Source organism: Chroicocephalus ridibundus, chromosome 15, assembly GCF_963924245.1.
Source record: "Chroicocephalus ridibundus chromosome 15, bChrRid1.1, whole genome shotgun sequence".
In the NCBI taxonomy this organism is placed as follows: Eukaryota; Metazoa; Chordata; class Aves; order Charadriiformes; family Laridae; genus Chroicocephalus; species Chroicocephalus ridibundus.
Window position 1 is genome coordinate 5,057,863 of NC_086298.1, and position 25,104 is coordinate 5,082,966.

The 25,104-nt window shown below is 45.9% G+C and overlaps 1 protein-coding gene across 2 annotated transcripts in view; it reads right to left on the minus strand.

Annotated features, from left to right (window-relative positions):
- Positions 1 to 215: 215 nt before the first annotated feature.
- The window catches only part of BRINP1 (BMP/retinoic acid inducible neural specific 1), a 90,825-nt gene continuing 65,936 nt past the window's right edge, over positions 216 to 25,104 (minus strand). For both annotated transcript variants that reach the window (XM_063353066.1, XM_063353068.1), the window contains 5 exons: positions 23,476 to 23,645; positions 22,050 to 22,155; positions 14,603 to 14,839; positions 8,869 to 9,091; positions 216 to 2,551 (listed from right to left, as the gene is read on the minus strand). In XM_063353066.1, the coding sequence (XP_063209136.1) occupies positions 1,411 to 2,551; positions 8,869 to 9,091; positions 14,603 to 14,839; positions 22,050 to 22,155; positions 23,476 to 23,645 (1,877 nt within the window). In that variant the 3' untranslated portion in view covers positions 216 to 1,410. The remainder of the gene's footprint in view (positions 2,552 to 8,868; positions 9,092 to 14,602; positions 14,840 to 22,049; positions 22,156 to 23,475; positions 23,646 to 25,104) is intronic.

A 25,104-nucleotide genomic window follows, 5' to 3' on the forward strand; every position in this document is an offset into this window, starting at 1 on the left:
CAGACACACATGAACACACACACACACACACACACTCCACAAAATTCTACCCACCTTTTAGTTATTTTTTTGATAATTCAAACTCAGGGCAGATTTCGTTATCGTGCTTTTCCCTCCCACCCCTCCCTTTTACTACTTTTGTGGGTATTTTAATAAAATTTTCTCATCTGTTTTCTGTAATTATTTTTTTTTTTGCGGACAAAGCAAGTGTAAGTGAAACAAGGATATTATTCACAGCCACAGAAACATACAAAAGTAAAAGGATTTTTTCCTCCCCCAAAGAACAAAATGGGCATGTGTACCCCTCAGTGTTTCGGGTTTCCTTGGAAACGTGTTTTCTTGCATCGTGCTTTGGTTTTTGTGGTGACGAGGGTTCGCCAGTGTTATCGGGAAACCCAGAACCTGAGGCAAAAAGCCAAACTCAGGTTTGCCTTTAAGTCTAGGTTTATCAAAGTGGCATATGATTTTGGCTTTCTCTGTGTTAGGGACTCTGGTGAAGTACCTTAAAGATGAGCGACGCTGGATCTACAGGTGCTGACCCTCAAGGCGTTAACCTCTGACATGGCTGAAGGCAACAGCAGTCTGATGCAGGGCATGGACTCCAGCTCAGGAAAGCCACCAAAGGAACCTGACACGTCCCATTCTTCAGCAAGTGCTGAGACTCTACCTCTGGTGAAAAGTCTTCCAAGGTGGAAATCCCAAAGTGAAGACACCTGAGACCTGCACCCACCCACACCCCCCCTCTTACGTGTCTTCTCACCAAAAGGGAATTGGTTTCACTCTCAAAGGAGACTGCCATCACCTTCTGTCCTCCAGCAAAGCTCAGCACAGGCTGTGTGAATAACTCAACGTAAAGCTGGCATAAATCTCAACAGAAGAAATATCTTTTATCTTTAACCATTTACTCCCACTATAGGAATAATGGCGGTTCTTTTACATTTACAGATAACTCTTATTTGTTTGTTTGCTTTGATTTTTTTTTTTTTTTGTCTCTTTGTCTTGGCACCTGCATAGCAGAAAACTTTACAGTTCATTACAGAAGTTTGCCCCTCTCTCTGCTCCTCCCTTTATTTACTCCACTGCCCCTGAGGACTAGCAAGCGACACCCCCAAGGTCAAGAGAGAGTAAGGTGTTACCCTTTTATGACGGATTATAGAAATAACAAACATGCCTGACAGTTTTATACAGCTGCTAGAACGGGTTTAGTTTTCAACAAATGAAGAATTTCCTCTTTTTTTTCTCTTTTGTATATTAATTACATTTTACAAATCTTGTTTTTCCCCCCTTTCTTTACTTTCCCCCCACTTTTCTTTCTTTCTTTTTATTTTTTTTCTCTTTTTTTTTTTTTTCTCTTTTATTTTTTTTACAGCAAAAGGATCAATCACCAACATGTCCACTGAAAAGTCCGGGTTAGCAGAGTTTGGCTGTCATCTGGTCCGACTGTTTGAGGATCTCGGTGTTGTACAGGTCTAGAGCGTGGTTCACGCGGATGATCTCGCTGTTGGTGAGTTTCAGGCGGTGCTTGAGCATACAAGAGAACAGATCCAGCTGGGGCTTCCCTGGGGCCACGGGAGGCGCCAGTCTATTGATTCGGTCCCGAATATCCAGCAGCAAGAGCATGACGGAGGAGGAAGAATAGAACTGCCCACCTTGCGTGTACGACTGGTTGACCTGCTGCACAGCACTGCGCAGTAGGTCAGCATTAAAACGCAGGCTGTAGCCGTACACCTGCACGTCTGAGATCTTGATGTAGAACTGACGCTTGGTGGGGTCAGAAAGGTCCACGGGCCCTTGGCCAGTCTCATTACGCAGCAGGGAGGGCAGCCGAGTCCGGCTGCGTAGGTAGATGTGGACAGTCTCGAAAAAGGTTTTCCACCGGTTGCCCAGTAGCAGGGTCCAGTTGTAGCACTGGCTGTTTTGGAGGCGGATTTTCTCCCAGCGCGGGTAGCCGTACTCCCCAAAGGGCATGTTCCAGCCCTCAGAGTGACTCCCGCTGAACGGGTTGACGTAGACAAAGAACATAGGGTCCAGGCTGCTGTTGCGCATCTGACAGATTCGCATGGAGATCCCGATCACCATGTGGATGAAGTCCATCCGGTTCTTGTTGCTCTTCAAGGTGAGGGACATGCGTTTGCGCCACCTGGGATCAAAGAAGGTGTCCAGGCGGATCTCGTTGCTGATGAAGGTGGTGTGCACATACAGGCGAGAGTCCATTTTCTGCAGCAGGTACTTCAGCTCTAGGTCCTGGAAGTCCAAGTCCGTCTCAAAGCTGATGAACTGCTCGCTCCGCTCCGAGTCTACGTTCTGAGGCTCGCAGCGACCCCGGTAAAGCTTATAGCCCTTGTTGCATGAGCCGCAGAGAGAGATGTTGGCCAGGCTGCACATGGCACAGCTGTTGTTGCCCCCGATGATGCAGGGGATGGGGCGCTGGCACAGGCTGGTGCCACCATGGCAAACGCAGCTCCGTTGGCTTTCCAGAAAGGTCCCCCAGAACCCATTCTCATTGCAGTAGAGCAGGGACTGGACCCGAGTAAGCCATTCCTGTATTGTCCTGTGGGTAGGAAGAAGAAAGCATTAGCGTTGTAGAGCCTCAAAGTGTCTTTGGTGTTGGCATCTTACTGGAGCCACAGCGTTTTCAGGGATATATCTGAGACAGAGCTCTCAGAACATTTGTGTCCTGCCATGGCACCTGGGAGCTATTCCAGTCTATTTCTAGACTGAATCTTTCTTATGCTGTTTACTCCTTTGGTGGAGAACAAAAGCCCTCTAAGAAATAGCTAGATGGTAGGATCAATTGTCTGAAGCCTCTCTCCACGCTGTTCTAGGAGCTGAGACTGGCACAGTCTTCTGCCAAGGATCCCATCAGTGCCACAGTGACAAAGTTCAACCATGGGAATGGAGCTGATAAAGCCACGCCAGCGGCGGGGGTGCTATCAGACATCGCGGGTCGGCATAACTTCTAGGCTAGCAGGAGAAAACTCTTTTCCATGTCACTGGCAATTCCCCCCCACTCTCCAAAACCAGACCTGTAATGGGATGGGGCAAAGCCAGGAGTAACCTCTGCTTATGGTGCAGAGCACAATAACAGCAGAAAAGAGGGTGGAAGTCAGGGTGCATAGAGGCGAACCTGCTAGAACAGCTTCTCCTTTAAAAAATCTGCGGCTAATTAACCTCCTTTTACAGCCTTTCCCCTTAACAAGCAGCCACACTTGCCCATTCCCAAGCCCCACCACTCTCATAATTGCTATATCAGCACCCTCACCTCCACGTCCTGCAGCCCTGGAACGACTCCTAATGAATGACACCGTAACCCATGTTTGCTTTTCGGATAACCCACTTTTGCAATGTTGCCCTGCTGCCCCCTCTTCCCCCCCTGCCCCGGGGAAATCTCAGCACAGCGACTCCTTTCTCAGCGGCCTTCGGCAGAACGCCTTGTTCAGCCGCCTGCTCCCTCCCCTCCGCCTCCCCCCCCAGCTAATGAATACTTCATTGTCTCCTCTGGGCAAAAAGTTCTCGGTAGCGCTGCAGCGAGAGGACTGGCTAATGACAAATTAGGATTCAGTCCCTGTAGAACGGGAGGAGTGATTATGGACAGAGGCTCTCAGAGCTGGATTAGTGAAATTCATGGCACCTGCATCGCCTGACCTCCGAATAATCATTAAGCTGTAGGCTGTATCAAAGAAGGCATTAAATGATACAGCAGCAAAGAACAGCAAGATGATTAGGGGGAGGGAGAGAGTGGAGGGATGAGAGTACGAAACAGAGGAAAGCGCTGGAAGGAAAGAAATAATCAAGGAGCAGAAGCAGAAAGGCTAGAGGAGGAAAGAAGGGGAAAATGTGCAGGTAAAAGGAAAAATGAGAGAGAAATGCAGTGGGCAGGAAGAATAGGGATGGAGAAAAGGGAAAACTGAAACAACAGCGACAACCGAAAGACAGAGGACAGGCAGGAATGAAAAGAAGTAGGAAGAAACTGAGTGAAAGGAGGAGAAAAAAAAAAAAGAGACAGAGCGAGGCAAAAGGAAGTGCATTAGCAGGAAAATTCTGAAGTCTTGGATGTGGGAAGAGACAATTTTCACGTTCCTCCTGTGGTATGGGGCGACAGCGTCTCTTTCCCCTGTTCACAGCTACCAGGAGCTCTCCTGCCAGTGGAAATGACAAGGTTGGCTTGGGAGCAAGGCAGTGACCTCTATAAATACGTGCCATAGAGGGAGATGGTGACAGCCCTGGTCTCTAGAAAAAGTGCACCGGGCTCCTCCTGGTTTCCAGGACAGCTCTGTTTGGGAGGGAGGGGACAGCACAGCACAGCACAGCGTGACTCGTGACTGCAAAACATGTTGCTGACAGCAACAAGCACTCTCAAAACCATCCCCTGGGGACCGAGTCTGCCTTCTGCTCAGAAGTGAATTTTTCCTGGCTTTTTCAGCAAGACATATATTTTTTTACCCCATCTGAAGCCTTGGGATTCCTGTTTAGAAAGCCAGCCAAGTGCACTTGAATTTAGCAAGGCTCCCAGATTCCGGGTTTCAATCTCCCTCAGGGGCTGTGAGTCCACCTTCATTCCTCCGTGCACCTCCTTGAAAGCTTCTTTCTTTACTTCTAACCACGAACCTAAGCATGAAGCCGAGGGATGATGAGCAAGTGGAGGATGGGCTAAAACGGAAGCATCCCCCCAGTATACGCCCACTGGCTGCTGGGTTCACTGGGCTGGGGGAACTGCTGACGGGAAGCACAGGGCTCCTGCAGGCTGCCTCTTCCCGCGACTGGGCTTGATGACAGCGATGAAAATCAGAGGTTGCTTTGGAGGGAGTTATCTCCTGCAGCCCCAAACTTTGTCCCTGGCTCCCGCTGTAATTTCTACCAAGACAAGGACAGGGAGAAGCCCCGTGGCACAAAGAAAATGAAGGGCTGAGGCAGCAGGCTGGTGGCAGATAGGTGGGAAATGTCCAGCTCCACCACGTATCGTCTCAGCATCCCTACCCCTGTCCATGAGGTGAGGACGTTATTTCCCTGATTTCCACAGCTCTCTCCGTGGTCACGTTTGTAGCTTTTTGCGGGACTGGGCTTCCAGATGAGGTGGTAACGGTTGCCCGTAGGACTAAAGGTGGTTTCTGGGGTGGTTTCCTCATGCACAGAATTCCCAGCGTATTTGTGCAGTGCTGGCTCGATGCTTTACACGGGTTTGACACACTGAGAATGCCATTGAGTTCACGGGATAAAGACTGCCAGGCTACACAGCAGGGGACATGATAAAAATTAGCCAGATGACCATATCCTGGCTGTCTTAGGTGTGATCTGTCTTAGGAAAAAAAAAAATAATAAAAATGCAATCCTTCCATCCTTCTCTTTTACTAACAGTCGGCAGAGCAAAACGAGAAAGGTGTCTCATCTGATATCTTGCAATCGAAACTAGTAATTTTCCCATTCTGCGGATCAACTTTGTAGAGGAAGGGTGGGAGATCAGGAGAAAGAGGGTTGGTTTTCTGGGGGGGGGGGGGATGCGCGTATATGTCTTAGCATTCAGCAGAGACACAAGTAGGACCAAAAAAAAAAAAAAAAAGGAAAAAAAGAAGGCTACCCACCATCTGCTGATGGCAGCAATAAAGGACGTAATTAAATGAAAATGCAGAATCCGGGGCAGAGCTGGGCATCGGCTACAAACGTGACAATGGGAAGTGTGATAGAGAGGGGAAATGCGGTATAAATTACCCCATTTTGTCTCGCAACTGGGCCAGGATGAGAATATACGCAGGACCAGTCACAGCCCTTCAGCTGACGGGAGGCAACTTCTTAAAACACCCCCCCTGCGATGGCTCAGGCTCGGGCGAATGGAACCCAGAGATGTCAGGGCCCAAGGAGGCTGAAAAAACCCATTGTTTAAAAGCTGAAAGCCAGTAGCAGAGCAGCCATTAGTTTCCATTTTAATTATTTTTCTCTTTCATTAAGGAGTCATAGTTTATCTTTCTCCCTCTTAATATCACCGCAGAAGTTATTTTGCCTGGTGTTTGCTACCTCTGCCAGTTGAAAGTATTAAGTACCGGAGCATGTGAAATTAAAAAAAGGAAAACTATGTCTCCAAAGGTCACTGTCAAGCAATTTTGCATGCAACTTTAATATCTTCCACTCCAAACTAAAATGAGAATAAAAATGACAGCCAGGCAAGGCTGTGAGTGAGAGAGATTTCGCGGGGTTTTCCTGCTGTCGTGACGGGGGGCGCGCAGTCCCCTGGCGGCGCTGGGCGCTGGGCACCGGGTGATCAGGCAGAGCTGTTTCGCCACTTCAGACCCATCTCTTGTGACAAAAATACCCCATGTTTTACAGGACGGCGTTGGGCGTTCAGATCAGAAACGGAGGTCAGGTTATACAGAAAGGTGATGAATAATTTTCTTTCCTCCTGACTTGTCATCTTTTCAGGATTAATCAGCGCGGGGGAGGGGAAGAGGCTGCTGGGTGTCCCTTGAGACAAAGACACAGCCTTGTTGTGGATGGTGTCTGAGATGATTAGAGAGCCATACCAAAGCAAAAACCAACCAAACCAAACAAAAACACCCAAACAATCAAACCCACAATCCAGCAGGGCAGATTTTTTTTTTTTTTTTTCAATTGCAAGAAAAGAGGTAGGGAATTAACAAGGTCTCCTTTGCAAACTCGTCTTTCACTTTCCAACCAGCCCTAGCTGCTGTGGAGGTACTTTTGGGCTTTTGGTATGCAACAGCAAAGTAAAAAATGCTATTTTTATTCTCAGCAGCTGCGAGATGTATTCTTAACTAATGACAATTTGGCTGGAGCCCAGAACATGTATTCCCCCCCCGCTCCTCCTTTGGATGTTATTTATATTTTCCATCCAGAGGTTTAAAATGCAACTATAGGTACTCATTCAACGTTGAAGCTTTAACAACCGAGGAGTGCTTTCTTTTTCAAACCAATGAACCTGCCTGCAAAGAGGTGGTTTTTAAGCAAAAGCAGTGCAGAGCAAATATATATATAAAAATATATATATATTTTTTTTTTTTTCCTTCTTAGCAATTGCAAAAAGTCATGGAGAATCACCCTAATTGCCAAAATCCCTACTCTTTCTTTCTTTTGGAAACACCACCTCTTCCTTTCCCTGAGGACAATCAACAGCAGCCCTATTTCTTTTTTTTTTTTTTTTTACATTGCTTTGGAATATATAAAGTAGGCTTACTATTACGTGTATTAAAGAGAGAGGCTTGCTCTTAATAGAACCTTTCCATCCTTTCAAAGCCACTGGCATGCTTGATAAGCGTCTGTCGTTCTGTACAGTAACAATTAGAAAATTAGAGTATTTCCGAGCCCCGTAAAAGCAGGATGAAATGCACACCTTCTTCCACTGCACATCTGTCTACCCAGCCCCTCCCCTGCCTCGCTACAAACGCGGAATGACAAATAAGAAAAGAAATGATAATATGCCTGGTGGTGTTGACTTAAACAAATCAAGCACATCAGTCAGTTAAAAACCCAGCTGCCATCATCCCATTTTGCCCTCCTTCCCCCAGATTTTATAGTATTAGTCGGAGGCTTCCCTTCTGCGTGGCTGACTTTTTAAAATAGACGAGAAATGCTAAAGATGTATTTCTCGCAGTGCTTTGCAGCAACATGGTTGGCTGGGTATTTGCTCGCTGCTGCTTCACTTCGTTGTTGTGGTGGTTGTGGCACAACTCAAACTAATGCCTGGACACGCTTGTGACTCCTCCACCAGTTGGCTTCTTCGTAGCAGCTCCGCCAATTGGCAGGAACGGGCCAATTTTAGGAAGTTCTCCAGACTTTTTTTTTCATAATCTCTTAAACTTAATAGATATTTCACCTCATCCCTACTAAGGCCATCAAGTCTTTGTCCAGAAACATGAGATTTCTTGGTAATTAAAGAGATGTTAAGCCCTGGAAGAGTTTGCTGAGCTGCAGAGTAGCGAAATGAAAACGCAGTGTGCTCTCAAGGGGCTGGATGATAACAGGAGACAGCAGCCAATCAGTTTATTTCCTCTTGAGACTAAATATTTAGGTAATGAAGGAGGTGAAAAAAACAGTTCCTCTACAAATATTAACTTGGTCTGACCCTTCCATGAGGAGCAGGGAAGAAAAGGCACTTGGACTCATTTTTTCAGTGCCACTTCACCCCAGACAAAGTAGAAAGAAACGGCAAGAAATGTTTATTAAATTCGATGGATGCAAGCCTCCAAAAATGATTGGAAGCTAACTTAAACTCAGCCGTAGGTCAGGGCTGAAAGGAGCCAGCAGGAGGTGACTATTGGATATCAATAGCTGCTGTAGCTGTAATGGAAAATCTGCTCTCCCCATCCGTAATACTACTGCTGGGCTTCTGGTCAGTGCGGGTGTGCAGGTTCACTCCGCGTCTCGTAGAAGAGAGGTGATCTATTCCAAGGGAAACTAAAGCTTCTCTCTCTCACTCTGGCTTTATTCATTGAGGAGCACAACTCAAAAATGGGCTGAAGCATCTTGTGCTCCATATGGCCACTTTAACAGCAAATAGAAGCTTAAAGCTAGCCTCTGGTACGCGATGCAGGATCGTTTAAAAAGCAGCTTAGTCTGCTTGGCTGTCTGATGCCAGCCCTGCCATAGTCTGCAGAACACTCCAGAATAAGTTGGGTGCCCTTCACCTGGGTAGGTAAGACCACACAGAAAGGATGGGAACGTGCTTAGGTATGGTATAAGGGTTACTTACGCCTCCAGAAATTTCAGCCCACTCCCAAACTTCACCATTTTCCCCCAAACCTCCATGTTAGCACGCCCCATACCCAAACACTCAGGCTGCTGGGTTTAGGTCCAAGGCCAGGCTCAGCTCCACCAGCCACCCATCCCAACACACCCAGCCCCAACGAAGGATGAAGGTACCTTTCTCTAGGCAGCTGGTGGTTAGGATTGTGCCGACACCGGACACTGAGGCCAAAGAGTTTGCGGGCAGTGCGCTGGATCTTCTGGCGCTGGGCTTCCAGGGAGCTCTGCAGCAGCTTGTAGCGGTTCTGCAGATCCCAGTCGTTCCCCCAGTGCTGGTGGATGCTCCCAATGGTCAGGAAGTGGTTGCTAGGTAGCCTTTTCATGAAGGATTTAAACTCATCTGGAACACAGAAAAAACATGGAGAAATACAGACGTTTCTAAACTATAACAAAGTTACGAAGCTTTTCATTAGGAGGATGGAGAAACGGCGGTGATGTACGAGGCCATCAGTGCGCTGCTAAAGGAAGGTGATGTCCATTAATTCACTGGTCTGTCATTCTGCCCCGGGAAGCTCAGTAATTCCATGGCTGTTGCTGCTCCCATATGGGAAATGAAACCCGGAGAGTATTGGGGTGAAACAATCCGGTTAATGTGTACAGGGTAGAGAAAAAAAGAGAGCAAATTCCCTGCAGCACGGGTTATGAACAAAACGCGGGGAGTTGTAATCATTGTCTGCTAAAGAGTTCTCATTTAAATTGTTTTTCAGCTGCTCCTAAAATGCCTTTTGTTGTTGAACTCAAATCACTTTGGCTGTGTTGTTAAAAAAAAAAAAAAAAAGACTAAAAAAAAGCTTTAAAAAAATCCCCAGAGGAAGGGTTTGGATTGCGTTAAAATGCCCTGCTTTCTCATTTTTTAAAAAGAGCATTCTGATTCTTTTTTTCTCATTTAACTTCATTTGAAGTTAAATGAGTTGCTTTATGTAACTATGAAAATAAAGTAAAATAGTTTGCAGGGCTAAAGTCAGAACAAAATGTGTCAATTTTAGCCAAAGGAAAAAAATCTAATTGATCCAAAAATATGTTGTTAAATGTTGTTTTGCGATCACTTTATTTCCATTTGATTTTGTTTGATAATGAAAAAAACATTATGTAGGGTTTGAGGTTTTTTCATCACAAAACAGAAAATCTGGTACTGTTTCTGTTTATGACCACCCCTTTCCTCCTCACTGAGAAGTAGAGTTTGCTTAGACTCTGATTGCCGGGCTGGGACATCCTCATATGGAAAAAACAGATGGTTCCAACTTTCTCAGTAGAAAATAACCCAATTTTTGATAACAGAAAAACTGCGTTTGACACGCTGAGACCTTCAGAAATGCAAGGAGTGAGCCAACAAAACCCCCATAAAGTGCAATAAAGACAAGAACAAAGCTCTGTACCAGGGCAAGAACAACCCCAACAACAACATCAGTGTAGACTTGGAAAGAATAACAGCTGCTAGAAAGGCCCTGGGGGTTACGGTGGGCACCATGCTGAAGGTGGGTCAACACTATGTTCTCACTGGAAACAAGACCAACTGCATATTGGGCTAAATCTGGTAGGTCGGGGAAGTTAACGTTCACCTCTTCTTGGCACTATTGGGGCTGCACCTGCATTTCTCTGCCCAGCTTTAGGGACACCCAATTAAAGATGACTGTTGGGGAGGGCGCAGCTGAGGGCTACCAAGGTGGTCAAGTGCCTGGAGCCCAAGACCTGCAAGGTCAGGTGGAGGGAGCTGCATTTGTTTAATCTGGTGGAGAAGGGGCCAAGGGGCAATCTAATTACTGCCTACAACTGCTTAAAAGGTACTTACAAATTCGAAGGAGAGAAACTCTTCTTATTAGAGACAGATGATATAACAAGGAGTAATAGACAGTTTGCAGCTTGAGAAGTTCAAATGATTTATTGAAAAGCTTCTTCACTTGGAGGTAATGCAGCACTGGAACACGCTGCCCGGAGACGCAGAAGAATCTCTCCTTTTAGACTCTGCTAAACAAAACCACGGCCGACCTGATCTAGGGTTGGTGGTAGTTCTGCTTCTAGAGGGAGCTGGACGAAAGCCCTGCCGTAAACCCCACAAGGTATCCAACAAGAAATGCAGACATCCTTTGCTGTAAGTTATCTACATTATTTTTCTTCCTTTCCTTATTTTTTTTTTAATTCCTTCACCCCATTTTCAGAAGGAAGAGGACAATAGGGAAAAAAAAAAAAGGCAAAAAATGAAATCTTGTAAAGGCTGATATCTTTTCAAATAAAAGAAGTAATCCATAGAACCATTGGAGAAAATCAGACCAGATCATTTACAACCTATTCTACAAAGCTTATATATATTTGCATAACAGATTTCCTATTATTCAGCAACTTGCAGTTCATGCTTAACTGCCTAACAAAGAATATCTGTGCATTAGTCAGTACCATCATTACATAGACGATAAATGGATGTTCATGTCCTACTCATCACATGGTGAAACCGAGCACCTAATAAAAATAATTATCACCATTGCACTACCAAGATCCACGGGACATCTGCTTGTTTCCTTTCTTCCCCAAAGATAACGGAGAGATTTTTTTTTTTTTTAATCATCTCTCAGGTTTTCACTCCATTTGTAATGCTGCTTTCAGCGCCCTTCTCCTCCCCAAAAATGATTCTCTCCTGTTCAGTGGTCCTCTGAAACTATCATCATGTATAATTGCTTCTGTTGACCATGCTGATTACTCCTGGTACCTTTCAGCAGTAAAAGCCTTGCATTTGCTTCCCGCCCCTTATAAATCAATTTCCTCAAAAGCCTGTTTGTGCAAAAGACCAAGCTTTTTTTTTTTTTTTTTTCTTTCCCCCCTCTGATGATGAATGTGCTACATTTTTCATAGAGACGGGCAAGGGAGACATTTCAGTGCAGTGTGCACATTTTGATACTGCAGTGCAACGTTGGGGGAAAAACAAATGAGCAAAATAAAAGCTGGATGGGTTTGGGTTTGGGGGTTTTTTTGTTGTTGTTTTTTTTTTTGTTTTTTTTTTTTTTAAAAAAAGGGGGTGAAAAAATACTTTGCAAAAAGAATAGCTGCTTCATTATTTATTTATAACTATCCCTGGAGGCCCCAACTTAGACTATGGCTGCGTGGCGCTAAGCCTTGTATCTTCCTGGGAATGGGTCGTTCTTAACCCCGAGAACTTCCAAGCGACTAATGAGGCTGTCTGCGTTTGGTTTTATTTTATTTATCTGCAGAGAAAATGTTGATGGGGGCTAGGACTACATCTCCCATAATGCAAAGTGCCCCCCCCGCCTTTTTTGCAGAGTCACCCCGTCCCTGCAGGCTGTCCCCTGGCAATGACTCGTCACCGCAGGTGGGCACCGGGCAGAGGGTCCAGCCTCTGGAGAAGAATGGTGGCATCCCAGCGACACGGCCATGTCAAACAAGCTTTTTTCAAAGATGAAACATTCACTTCTCCGGTGCTCGTGTTTGCAGTTAAAAAGAAATACCACATTTTCATCAGAAAGCGATAGTACTGAAAAAAAAAAACCAACCAAAAAACAACCCACCCACCACCCCCCCATGACTTTTAATCAAAAGGCTGTTCTAAGATCCAGAATCACAGTCCGGACACAGAATTTTTTGGCCAGCCAGACTAAAACGCCAAGAACCAGGCAGCATTATTTTTCTCAATTTACACATGAGCAATGGAGCACAGGACTACGAGAGCGCTCCTGAGCTGAATTAAAGCAGCATCGGCTCACCGCGGCCTCCTTGACTTTGAAGATGCTCTCCCAAATCACACCAACTCTTGATTTGCCCCACGTGATATTTTTATTTTTTTTTTTCAAATTGACCTAGGAATCCAACCCAGATCAGAAACAGAATATAGATCTTTTAGGCTATCAGCAGCTTCCTGTGCAAATGGTATTTGCTTTCAGAGCACTCGTGCGCCTTTCAGCCCACTTTATTGGAAAAACCTTCAGATGTCATTAGAGATTTCCTTCCTGCTGTTCATTATGGAGAAAATCCTCTAGTTATTGGGAATATTTATTAAAACAAAGCAGCAAAATACTAATACTACACGCTTTTGTGATAGCAACTTTCATTTCAAAGGATAAGTTCACGCATGATGCAACAAAGTGATGAATGAGATGCAGCAGCTTCAAACATAAAGATAATCACTCCATCTAGCCCCGAAAAGCCTCCAGGCCTGGGTGGAATATGGCTACAGCACAGCCGAGAACTGCACTGCAATATGTCACTTTAACACGGCAAATGAAAAACACCTTCCTCTGTCGAAATCTCAAGGGAAGGGAGACTGAATATAATTATCTACCACAGTCTTTGCTTAGATCAAGCGCAACAAGTACAGAACGTAACAGTAAAACAATCACTGTGGGACTGTAATTCTTCTCTCTCCACAGGGCTCTCACCTTCTAAGTGCCTGGGTTAGATCCCCTGGGAGTGTACGGGGGTTTGATGAGTGGTGGCCAACGTGTGGCTCTTGAGCATCTTGTGTGAAGATCCTCTGCCAGAACTAGCAACTAGTAACACTTAACTAGCGGCAGAGCTGTGCCGGCAGGCCCTGCCAGTAATCCTAGTTTGAGTAGTGCTGAGCTAGCAGAAGCCTCTGAAACCCACGTTTCAGGTTTGCCCCGGTGTGCCCACCTCATCCATGAATGTATAGAAACTTCCAGAAAGCCACTGACCTTTTCAGCTACTGACCTGCTTCTGGAACTGCCCCAGCCTTGTGGCTCCCCACAGTATATGGGGGGGTTCTCGTCAAGATGGTCATCAGCCTTGGGCCATTAACTACCATCTGACCTCGCTCAGCTGAGCACCAAGTTGACAGGGTGAGTTGGACATAAGAACCTGTGCAACAGGAGACACACCAGCAGGGTCCACATACTGAAGCAAGCAGCAGTCCTCAACAGCCCGTTGAGGAAACATCGTAGGCTGCTTCGTTTCAATCATTAAGGGGATCTTCAACATGAAGAAAAGAATTGATGCTGGGAAGACTTCTGAAGAAGAATTCTTCAGTGCCTTGAATGAAGCTAGACGGTCCTTTCCTCATGTTTTTCTTTCCTAACATGGAGACCTGGACAGTTATGACAATAACCATTAAAGAAAACGTGTTGGAAAGCAACTGGCTAACACTAAGAGAGGAGAGGCAGCGCAGGGATGAGTTCTTGCTTAAGTTCTGCTTCGTGCCCGTGTGGCTGCAGGGTAGGCAGACCACTTCCTAAAGGCAAGGATGTAACTGCACTGATAATATTGCTCTCTCTCCTACCTCAAGCCCTTGAGAGTGATGTTGCACACCTACTATGGGTGTTACCAGCATCAGTGTGGAACAAACTCTGCTGGCACCTCCAGCGTCACACTGGGAGAAAGTGAAGGGAGAAGAGAAATATTCACACCAGCAGACATCGGCACTGTAGGAGAAAAGTCATTTTCCCTCCTCCTCTCTATCTCAAATGAGGTGTCATCTGGCCTGGGCTCTCTCTCTGTGAATTGCCTTTCACCAAAGCAGAATAAATCATTCATGCAAATCTGAAAAGCAATTTCTGCATCATTCATATTGTGGAAGTTTCTCTGTAGAACTATTAAAGACAGCTTCTGAGCTGGTTTAGTATGAAAAATCAGATTTTTAATCAAACAAACTCTTCCATGGAAAATGTTCCCTTATACACAGAATTACGTGTGGTGTATGCTTTTGTCTGTACGTACATAGAGAAAAAAAGGCACTCCCTTAAGACTAAGATCACATTTTTGGATTCAATACCCTCTATTGTTTAATCCAAACTGGAACGTTATATTCAGGGAAGAAAGGATTCTTAACTGGTATAATCTGACACATTTTGTTTGAAATAAATCAATCGGAAAATACGTTTTGCTCAGTTACCTGAATTCTCCAGATCTTTATAGGCTTCTGTCCAGGTCTTGGCCATGTTCGCTAGTGTGTACTCCATGATCTGGATGTCGGTGATGGGGCAGTTGCACTGCGGGAACTCCTCGGCACACTGGCAGCCGCACTGGCTGTTCCGGCAGATGTACTCCCCCTCCCCATTGCACATGATGTAACTCAAGGCAGACTGGACAAACTTCTCTTGTAAATACTGAGGGAAGATGATCTGGAGACCTGGCGGGGAAACAAGAGACAGGGATGTAGCGGGGGGAGGAGGAAAAAAAAAAAAAAAAAAAAAGAAAAGAAGTAATTTCAGGTATCTCTTCTTCTTTTCAAAACCTGTTTCATTAACAGCTTGGGAAAGTGATGCTGAGGAATTAAGAGCTGCTGGGAGATTTCTCTCGGAGCTGTCATGAGTCAGGAAGGTGGGGTATAAATTTCATGCCTCCAGTGCAAGTGGCGAGTTACCTGAGAGCATCTGCTCTGAGAGAAGGGTGACAAGTTAAGCCCCCTTCCCAACACCCAGTGCATCCCCTTCATCCCAGACCTGGATCCCAATACAGCAGACAGCACCTGAAACCAAAGCCTCCCTTATTCCCAGGTGTGAGGTTTTGATTTGGGGGTTATTGGGTTGTTTGGGGGTTTTTTGATACTCTGCAACCAAGTGCTAGTTCAGAGGTGATGAGCATTATCCTGTTCTGAGCTGTTTTGAGAGAAAATAAATAGGTTTGGTGCCACAGAAGCAAGGAAACCACACACTGCAAGAGAAAAAAAGAGAGGAAAGAAAACAGAAGAAAGGAAAATAATGCGAGGAAGAATTTATAAAAGAGTCTTGCAGAGTTAAGTGCCCAGTTCCCACAGTATAAATACAGGAGCTGGGTACCTGAGTCTTTTCAGCTCGCTCCCTGCTAGGAAGGCTACTTGCCAAATCCTATAAAAGTGCAAATGGATTTAGTGCCAATGATTTCAGTAGTGCTCTGAAGATTTACATTAGCTGAGAGATCTAGCCCCGTGTCTCTTTCTCCGTAGCAGGCATTTGTGTACCCATCCTTCGGCGCAGGCATTAGCGTTGGTGTACGCTTGCTCGGGTACCAGAGGACATCCCAACAGTTAGCGTTTGCCCTGTGTACAGTGTACATGTTTTTCCATCCTGTCCTGGGTGGAACCTGTCTCTGGGCTCCCTACTGATGTCCCTGAGGATTCACAGCTGTTTTCTTCTACCTGGCGAGTCCTGCTTGTCAGACTGGGTCAGCATCAGCGGCGCGGGAGGCAGAGAGGACAGTAACTCCGAGCCAGGCTGTCGCGGGAAGCCCGGCCCGCTCGCCTTGCTCATAAACGGCCCAGGGATTTCGGAGCGGCAGATAAAGGAGTTTATGGCTTGAACAGCAGCGCTGAACTCCAGTGTAATGAAGGCGCGCGGGTCAATTACCCATCTGTTTGTGTTTCTATTGTGCTGAATTACTGTATCCGCGGCTGACAGCTCATTGGAGTGGAATGAAAATAAGACAATAATTCAGAGGATGGGAGCGTGCAGGAAGGGCAGGAAGGGCTGTGACTCCTTTCAGGAGTTCAGGCCCATCTCCGCCATGGGTCATGTTCACCTCAGGCAAGAGAAAAGCGGCAGGCAGTGCCCTAGGGACCCCCATTACCCTTTTGCTTTTGGTTCCACAGAGACACCTCCAGCCTTGACAAGGTCCCTCTGGAAGACCAAGTCTGGGGGGGATGAGGAGGGTGTTGAAGGCACGGGGGCCTCTGTCTCCTCTCCCCTCCTGCCATTGCCAGGGCACAGTCTGAGAGCACCATGCCCGGTGGCAGCGAGCTGCCCCCTTGCCTGCCCTAATTCACAGCCGAGCGAGAGCAGGGGCAGCCTCCAGGCAGGATGAACGCAGAGCAACCTTCAGCTGGAAAAGATGCTTGTGACCCTTGCGCAAGGCAGGATTTCAAGCCCGGCGTTTGGAGGCACTACGCCTGCACAGATCCTGCTGCCTTTTCTGCAGTGCTGCTGTGGGGAAGGCAGGGAACGTGCAAGGAGCTGAACACAGTCTACAGCATCCCTGGAACAGCTCCAAACTACTCTGATGAGGATCAGCATTTTGAGGTCCCTTTGGTCTTTCCTGAGATGTTTCTTGATAAGAAGCTCAGCTTTCCTCCCGTTGTCTTCAGGAAGGACCGAAGTTCAGTCTCTTGTAGGGATTTATCTGAAACAACTATCACAGAGGAATGGTCCCTTTTCAGGCCTTCACACCGACATTAGGGATGGTCCCACCTGCCAGACTCCAAGACTTTCCTTCAGGATGGAAAGAAGTGCAGCGTTACTGCAGGACTGAGATCCCCAAAATGGGCTTGGAGAGCCTGAAGGCTGCTGTACTCACTGAGCTTGTGAGCACACAGGAGAAGCGGGCTGGACTTCTTGATGTGCACTGACCCTGTTTATTCATGGTCCAAGTCCCATGAATAAATCTTTCCACTCTCTGCTTCGCGGAGGAGCAGCCTGCCCTGGTTGCTCCTCCAACCTTTGAATACGAGGCCCAAATACCTGCAGGCTCTTCAGCTCACCATATTTTCTCTTTGAATTTTAACTTGGATAACAGCACCGACACGCTGTCTGGTCCCAGATACTGGCTTTGGAGACTTTTTTCTGGAGGGGAGAGGGGTTAAAAAAGCAACTAAAGTTTCAGGGAAAACACTTCTGATCGCAAGGAACATCCGTTGTGTACCTCAGCACATGCAGAAACGGGAATACCCTGCCATCCCCAACACTTAACCCGGTCCCGTCCTGCGCTACAGACTGCCTCATGTGCACGTTTGCTTTTTGTCCGTAAAACTCATGGTTTCTAAAAACATTTACAGGATAACCTTCTCTTGTAAGAAATAATCTCATGTTTAGGAGGTAATCAGATCCCCTGTACACTTAGCACCAATTCAACAAAACACTTTTATAAATACTTAACTGCAGTCAGGTAAGCGGTTCTGCTGGAATCCAAGCAGTTAATTGCAGCATTTAACAAGCAGCACATACTCAAGTAAGTGCTTAGACTAAGAAGAAGTGACACTCAAATCCAGCTACTCATTGAAACACGAGTGCGTACACCAAATGCAAAGCCCTAACTTTAAAACTGCAAACACGCTGTAGGGATTACATGTGACTTCCTCGTGGAAGAAATCTGTTTTAGGGTTACTGAAATACAACCATGCCGGCTTTCACATCTGTACTTTGGCATACATATATATAAACACCCACACGTTTAGCATCACACCCAGACACGGGCAGATTGATATCGATATTTTTGGTTTTGTATTGAGCATCCTGGTGACCAGATCCCACCAAGTACTGGGCCAGTAGCATCTCACTCAGTCCTGGTACCCTCCTCCATCAATCATATAGTAGTTCTGTATCATGCCCAGTGACTAAATATTGCTGAAATTGAATCTATTACAGCTGTCAGTAAAGCACAGGTGGGATCAATCATTTTTAAGGTAAGCTTTATAAGCATGAAATTGTAAGAAGGCCATTCTGGTTGGGGCAGCTGCTCTGGGTGTTTCGGTTGCCACCTTTAAAGCAGGAAAGTTGCAGTCCCAAGGACCGTAAGAGCACACCGGCCCCACAGAGCAGCTTGCAGCCGGCCGCGCTGGCTGGGAAAGCCCTGCTGCCAGCCGTGACCTTCACGAAACATCCCAAGATGCTCTTTTGTTCTCTAAGAATTTTCTTTGAATACTGCAAACATCATAAAAAAAAAAAATTAAAAAAAAATTGATCTTTCAGTTTTGTCTACTGATAAAGCAACCTCATGTCAGCAGCCAAGCAAGGGGGCAACCTGCTCTTAAAAACCGAGATATTGGATAATTTTCATGGGGTGAACAACTCAATCCAAGGCAGGGTAGAGCAAGGAATGGGTTCATCCTCCACAGAAGCCTCAGAAGCGGATAATACGTGCAGGAGGTAAGTTTGCTGGTGACAAGCGCTAGGGAGAATATCTTAGTTTTGGAGGTACCTTATTGATCAGAAGGAGGAATTCTGCCACTCCGTAAAGCATAAAGCTCCTCTTTAAAAATGAAGAGCAGCATAGATTCGGTGTAAGTTTGTCTTAGATAACTACAGGCAGAATATGAAGAGTCTGACATGGGAACATGTCCTTAATTCACCTAGAAAAACTATTAGAGAGAGATGTTTGGATTTGGACTGTATATAAAAGGCTTCCCGCATTAAAAGAGGTAAATTTCCCCAGCTCTAAATTAGAGCTATTTGAAACATTTTCCGCAGAAGAGTTCTCTGTTGAAAATGCAGTTTCATTGAAGCATTTTGTGAGAGCATGTTGACTCCAAAAGCACTTCTTACAGGGAAAGGTCTAAATGCATATTTTGTACTTCCTCATTTTGTTTCACTGGAAAGCTGAAATGTTCTGTGCTGTCATTACTGCTCTGCCCATCTCGGCAGAGGCTTTAATATTAATTGTAATGTAAATGTGAATATTCTATTGCCATATTTGAGGTAACAAACTACCTACTATGCAATATTTCCTGTTTAATGTCACAATGTTTAGAATAGCACAGAAGGATTTTACCTTATTGAAATAGTGCCATGTTGCAATATTGACATATACTGTCACACTGCCCAAGAGGATATGTCTCTGGAATTTTAATTTCCCGAAACTTTTCAAAATGTTGGGGTTTTCCACTCAAATTTTCCAATTACAGCCTAGGACACTTTTCCAGGGAACACAAATTCCCGTTGCCCACTAGACTGCTGTAGAGCTGTTAGCATCTTCCCCTCCCGTCCTCTGGTTTACTCCTTTTCCAGGCAGCTCAAGCATTAGACGCGCTGGAGACAGAGGCAGGGAAAGGGATGGTTTTGTGCTGGTGGAAGGGACAGGAGGATATGAAATACAAATAAGTGCGGTCACCCATGAGATCCTGGCCCACAACAGGATCTCCCCAGTCCCACGAGGGGAGGCTGCATCACCACACAGCCCTCCCCAGGCACAGGACAGGGAACCTGCCCCCAGGTCGTGCAAGGAAAAAGGGAAACCTTCTGAGCTGCTGTTATAAATGTACCTGTACAGGTACCCCTGTGCAGGCGTCTGACACAGATACACACGCTGGGTCCACAGGGATACTGGTTAGTGATGCTTTTCTCACCACAAAAGACATTGAGGTGCTGGAGCGGGTCCAGAGAAAGGCAACGGGAGCTGGTGAGGGGTCTGGAGCACAAGCCTTGTGAGGAGCGGCTGAGGGAGCTGGGGGTGTTCAGCCTGGAGAAGAGGAAGCTGAGGGGAGACCTTCTCGCTCTCTACAACCCCCTGAAAGGAGGGAGTAGCCGGGGGGGGTCGGTCTCTGCTCCCAAGGAACAGGCGATGGGACAAGAGGAAACAGCCTCAAGTTGCACCAGGGGAGGTTTAGATTGGATTTTAGGAAAAATTTTTACACTGAAAGGGTTATTAAAGCATTGGAGCAGGCTGCCCAGGGCAGTGGTGGAATCACCATCCCTGGAGGTGTTTAACAGACGGGCAGACACAGAGCTCAGAGATATGGTTTAGTGACAGTTTTTGTCAGAGTTAGGTTGATGGTTGGACTGGATGATCTGAAAGGTCCCTTCCAACCTGGGCGATTCTATGTTTCTACGGACACCCAGCGCTGTGCATGCATCCAGGTCCTCCCCTAAATCTCCGGACTGGCTGACCTTCCCAAAACCTACATGCAGGCATGAAGGTAGCTTAAGCTCTGGGTCCAGCCATTGCATCTCCTAAAGGGCACGTCTTTGAAACCATGACTCTCAGGGCTGGGCAGCAACAAGCAAGTTCAGACACAGAAATTCTCCCTGTCACAAAGATGCTGCTCTTTTATTGAGCTGGCCTCGGAGACAGAGTGACACGAAGGTAGTAACATGGATTTCTGTCAGCAGCTCATGCTCGGCTGCTAATCAGATCAGAGGAGACTCGGTCACGATCCATTACCTGCAGCCCTGTGACTAATTCCTAATGAGGTCTCTCAGAGCACAGGAAGGATCCTGGGTAATTATCCCAAGAACCACACTCCAGATTAGGCGGAAAACACTCAGGTGTAACTTTAAAGGTCACTTTGTTCTGTTAGGAGGAGCTCTTACCTTCCTCCCTTCCCTCACTGTCGCCCTTGGCTTGGGTCTGGCTTCTCCCTGCACTGGGTTATGCCATGAACCTCCATGAAACCCACGTGTGGTTGATCCCTGAGGTCCTATGTCTGCTCCCATCAGAAGTCACAGCCCCATCCACCTTACATCCCCTCTCTTTCCTAATTTTTCCCTCTTCCTCCACCTCCTTCCCCCTCCCAAGCATCTTGCTTTTTCTCTTCTCTTGTAGGATCAGATCTCCAGTAGAGATCTGTTGATTTACCTACTTACCAGTTTGTCCGCCTATAAACTGAGCTGTGTGCTTATTTAGCTCTTTACCTAGTTATCTGATGTGTCATCCTTGGGTTTTCATTACCAGCAGTCATCATCACAATATATAAAAAGCCTCAAATTGTTTATTGTTAATTAGTTAAGAACCAGAACTGAGTGACTTAGATAATCACTGGAATAGTGAAAACAACCTGCCTATTATTTTTAAAGGCAAATAATAACAATAATAATATATCCACAACATGACTCAGTAAATGAAACCCAGTTTCCGTGAAACCAAGATTAAAACAGCACATGCCAAATTATACTCAAAGCGGAAGATGTAACGTAGCCCATTCATCTGAAAAATTAAAATTTGTGCAAGTACAAGGATTCCAGAAATAAAACCATCTGGGCAAATGAGCAATTAAATCCCACATTTCCTTATTTTGTCAAAAACTTGGGAATAACCTTAGTAAATTACACACCCAGTGAATTTCGTCCTTCTACTGAAGCTGACTTCTTGCTAACCAGCATGTATTTATTTATTAATTCAGTCATGACCTCTATCTGTTGACTTCTGGACTAGTTCCTCATCTGGGACTGAAGCCATGGCTTCCAGCATCCAAATAAAACCTCTGTGACTTTTCCCAAAGATTACGGTCATTAGAGAGTCCCAAAAGATGATCTGCAAACCTCTTACGCATATCAGCAATTTGGGAGGGACCGAGAGACGTGGACAGAATGCCCCTTCAATATTAATGGAAAAGGTCACGTTTATTTATATCAGTGTATGTACAACACACAGAAGGCCATCAAAATTCAATGGTAGGGTGTGCCCAGACACTTCACTGGTGTCCAGTCTGCAGTGCCTTGCACCTTTAGCTCGGTCCCTGTCAAGCCCTGGCTCTGCTGCGCATCATATGAAGCCACCAGAAGCCACCGGTCCTGCTCCAGGGAACTAACAGCGAAGAAGGCAATCACAGCAAACAGAGGAGGGTAAAAGGCTAGAAAAAAGGCCACCCCTCTCTCATTTCATCCCCACCCTCCTCCATTCCCTCTGTTACCACCTCCCCCATTCCTGTGCCCTACCTTGCAGGTGGAGTTTGCTCTCAGTGCTTTGCAGAAGGACAGAACTCACAGAGTCCAGATTGTCGTAGCTGTTACAGCCCAGGGGGCCAGTCCGAGTTTCTGTTACCTGTGGAGGATGTAGAAAAGAGAGAGTGTCGCCGTCGATGGCAGCATCACATCTTCCCCAAGCACGTTCAGACTTTGTAATATAATAACCCCTTGTCACCAGCTGATGCAATCCAAAATAGCTGATGCAATCCAAAACGCATCTTCCCTAATTGGGCAAAAATGCCCCACACTGGACAGACACGGCTAATGTTTGGCACACTCACAAGCCAAAAAGAGAGAGTGAACCGTATCTGCTTTCTTTATGGCACTGCATGTTATTTCGGGCTTGGCAATGAGGTCCTGCAGATTGATGTTTCTCATAGAGGATCTCCATTGGAGAACATCAGAAGCCAGTAGAGAAATTATTCCCTGGCTTCTCTTATTGGAAAGCAAGATACAGAGATGGATTGCCAGCCCACAATGGTGCCTAGTGCTCCCACAACATATGTGCACGCCATCCTTGTGCTGAGGATAGATGGAGGCACAGATGACCTGCAGTGCTGTTGCTGCGGTTGTTGCTGTTGGTTTCCAGCCATGGAGGAGAGCTGCCCTTCCTGAATTCACAAAGGGTGATTATCTGCTGTCACTGTTTCAATATCTCAATTCGATTTCCCATCCAGAAGGGAACAGACTCAGCCATGAGACACCACAGAACAATAACAAGAGCTGAAACCTTTCAGAAATGGCTAACAATGACGACTCCATCCACATCGCCTTCCCTGGAGTGAACTCTGCAACAATAAAATCCCTCCCCAGTATATGATGATTGCTTTCAGAGAAGGCAGCCTTTGTCTGCAGAGCCATTTTCCCCTATTTTGTATGCTCTGAGCAGCTCCCCTTCCTTCCTGCTGCAACCCCCAAGCTGCCTCTCAGCCTGTTTCATTCCAGATGCCACACTGAGTTTTTCACCTTTTCTTGTAGTAAATTCAGCTGAGAGATGTTTAACAGTCTTACACCCAACAAGAGGCAAATACTTCTGGGATGCACGGGGTTGTCCACTTCCTTCCTGCCTTCCCCTTCCAAACTCCATTGCTGATCTGGATTTATCTGTTCCCTCTCTCCCTTCCAGAGGTCACTGCCACACATTGGGGAAGTCTCCTATCCAACCTAGCCATCACACTGAATGCCCACCTCTTTTCAGATTTCACTGGCCCTGGGGAAATCAATTCTTCAGTAAGGTCTGCAAGAGAACAATTTACCCTGAGAAACCAGTGCAGAAACAAAACAACTTGTGATGAAAACAGACATCGCCCTGGACTGGCAAAGTCCTGCCTCAAGTCCCTAAGGCGTTGGTACGGACACGCAATCTTCTTTCTCTTCCCAAGGCAAGATACAGTACCTTGATTGCTCCGGTAGAGATCTGGATCTCATGGAGTCTCCTCATGGTGCCATCACGGTCTACAAAGTAGGAGGAAGCGAGCTGGTGCAATGCTTCTACGCTCTGGGTAGCGTTTCCTGACTTTCTGTCGAGGCGGCTTTTGTCCATATACATGGTCAAGGCCTCCTCTCCTGCATCAGAAAAAAAAAAAAAAGGAGATTTCAGTAAGGCCCAGGAGGCTACCACAGAGGGTCATCTTAACAGGAACACACGATGTCACACGTCGCACCTAAGGAAAGAAAAGTCTGACACCTAAAATACTCTTAAATGAACCCACCCTTCCTCACCGGTGCCAGAATCCCAGTGCAGTGTACGTGACCCTCCTTCTCTATTCATCCAGAAGGGCCAGCTCCACCGCACTTGTAGATCAGCTCCGCTGAATTGAGCGGATAACATTTCGGACATTTATTAGCCAGCACAGCTTTACCACAACTGTTGGAAAGGATTCAGACCATTTGCCCCACTTGAGGAATGCTTTTCTCTCCGTGGGCAGTACCTCTGGAACGACGCATACCTGACAGAGAAGCTGCCACTTTCATGCAGTCGTGCCTGACTTGATTTCTAGAAGGAACAAATGACGATTTAAGCTGCAAATAGGTGGGTACAGAGGACAAACAAATGCCAGTTGTACCTCTTTAGCTTCCAGTGACCATGGTATGAGTAAGGGCAGGGGGGCGAGTGAAGGAGAGCAATCAGAGGAAAAAGCAAATGCAAAAGTGAAGTTAAACCAACCACCCTTTCTGCCTTCCCCCCAGTCTCATTCAGGGAAAATCTTTCATCAGAAAACATTGTGCAAGGTAAAGGACGAGAGGTGATTTTGAGCCAGTAATCACAGAGAATCTGGGAGCGAAGCAGTTAAAACCCGGTAGCAGCAAACATCCTAGCACTAGCAGAAACCTGACTCTAACAAAAGAGATACAAAAAGGACATGAAACTAAGAATTAATATTTACCTAAAAAGTTCAATTTGTGCTCTACGAACCAGCTTAAAATCCAGTTCCTTTCTGAACACAAGGCTGGCATTGCAGGAGGAGTAAAAAGGTAGGATACTCTCCTGCATGCTTAACATCTGAAATTCTGATTTTAATTGATGAAGAGAAGAGACGCCTAGGAATGCGCCATTCCTACATAGCTCTCTTAATGAGAAGGATAGTACTTGTTCTGATTTGATAGATGAACCTCTGATGAATACATTGCCTCCGGCAATGATAGCATGGTCCAGAAAAATGCACCACCACTTTTTACACCAAGAAATATTTTGCTCTCCAGCATTTTTGCCTTTTTTTTTTTTGTGAGAACAAGCACTTATTTTTGTTTAAAATTTGTATTAGCTGACATCGTTTGATTTGTCCAAATAATTTCTTTTATTGCATACATGCATAAAAGAAAACAAATCTCAGTAAGCCCTCCCCCTTGCTTTCCCTGGAAATTTTCCAGCTTTTATCTGGAAGCCAAAATGCCTGAAAACAAAACAAAAATATTCTGGCCGAAAATCAAAATATTTTTATTAGATTTCAGTGTTTCAAGCGATTGGTATGTTGACGATTGAGCTTTTGGCTTTCAGATGAAAAACTGAAGTGTTGTAGTGGAA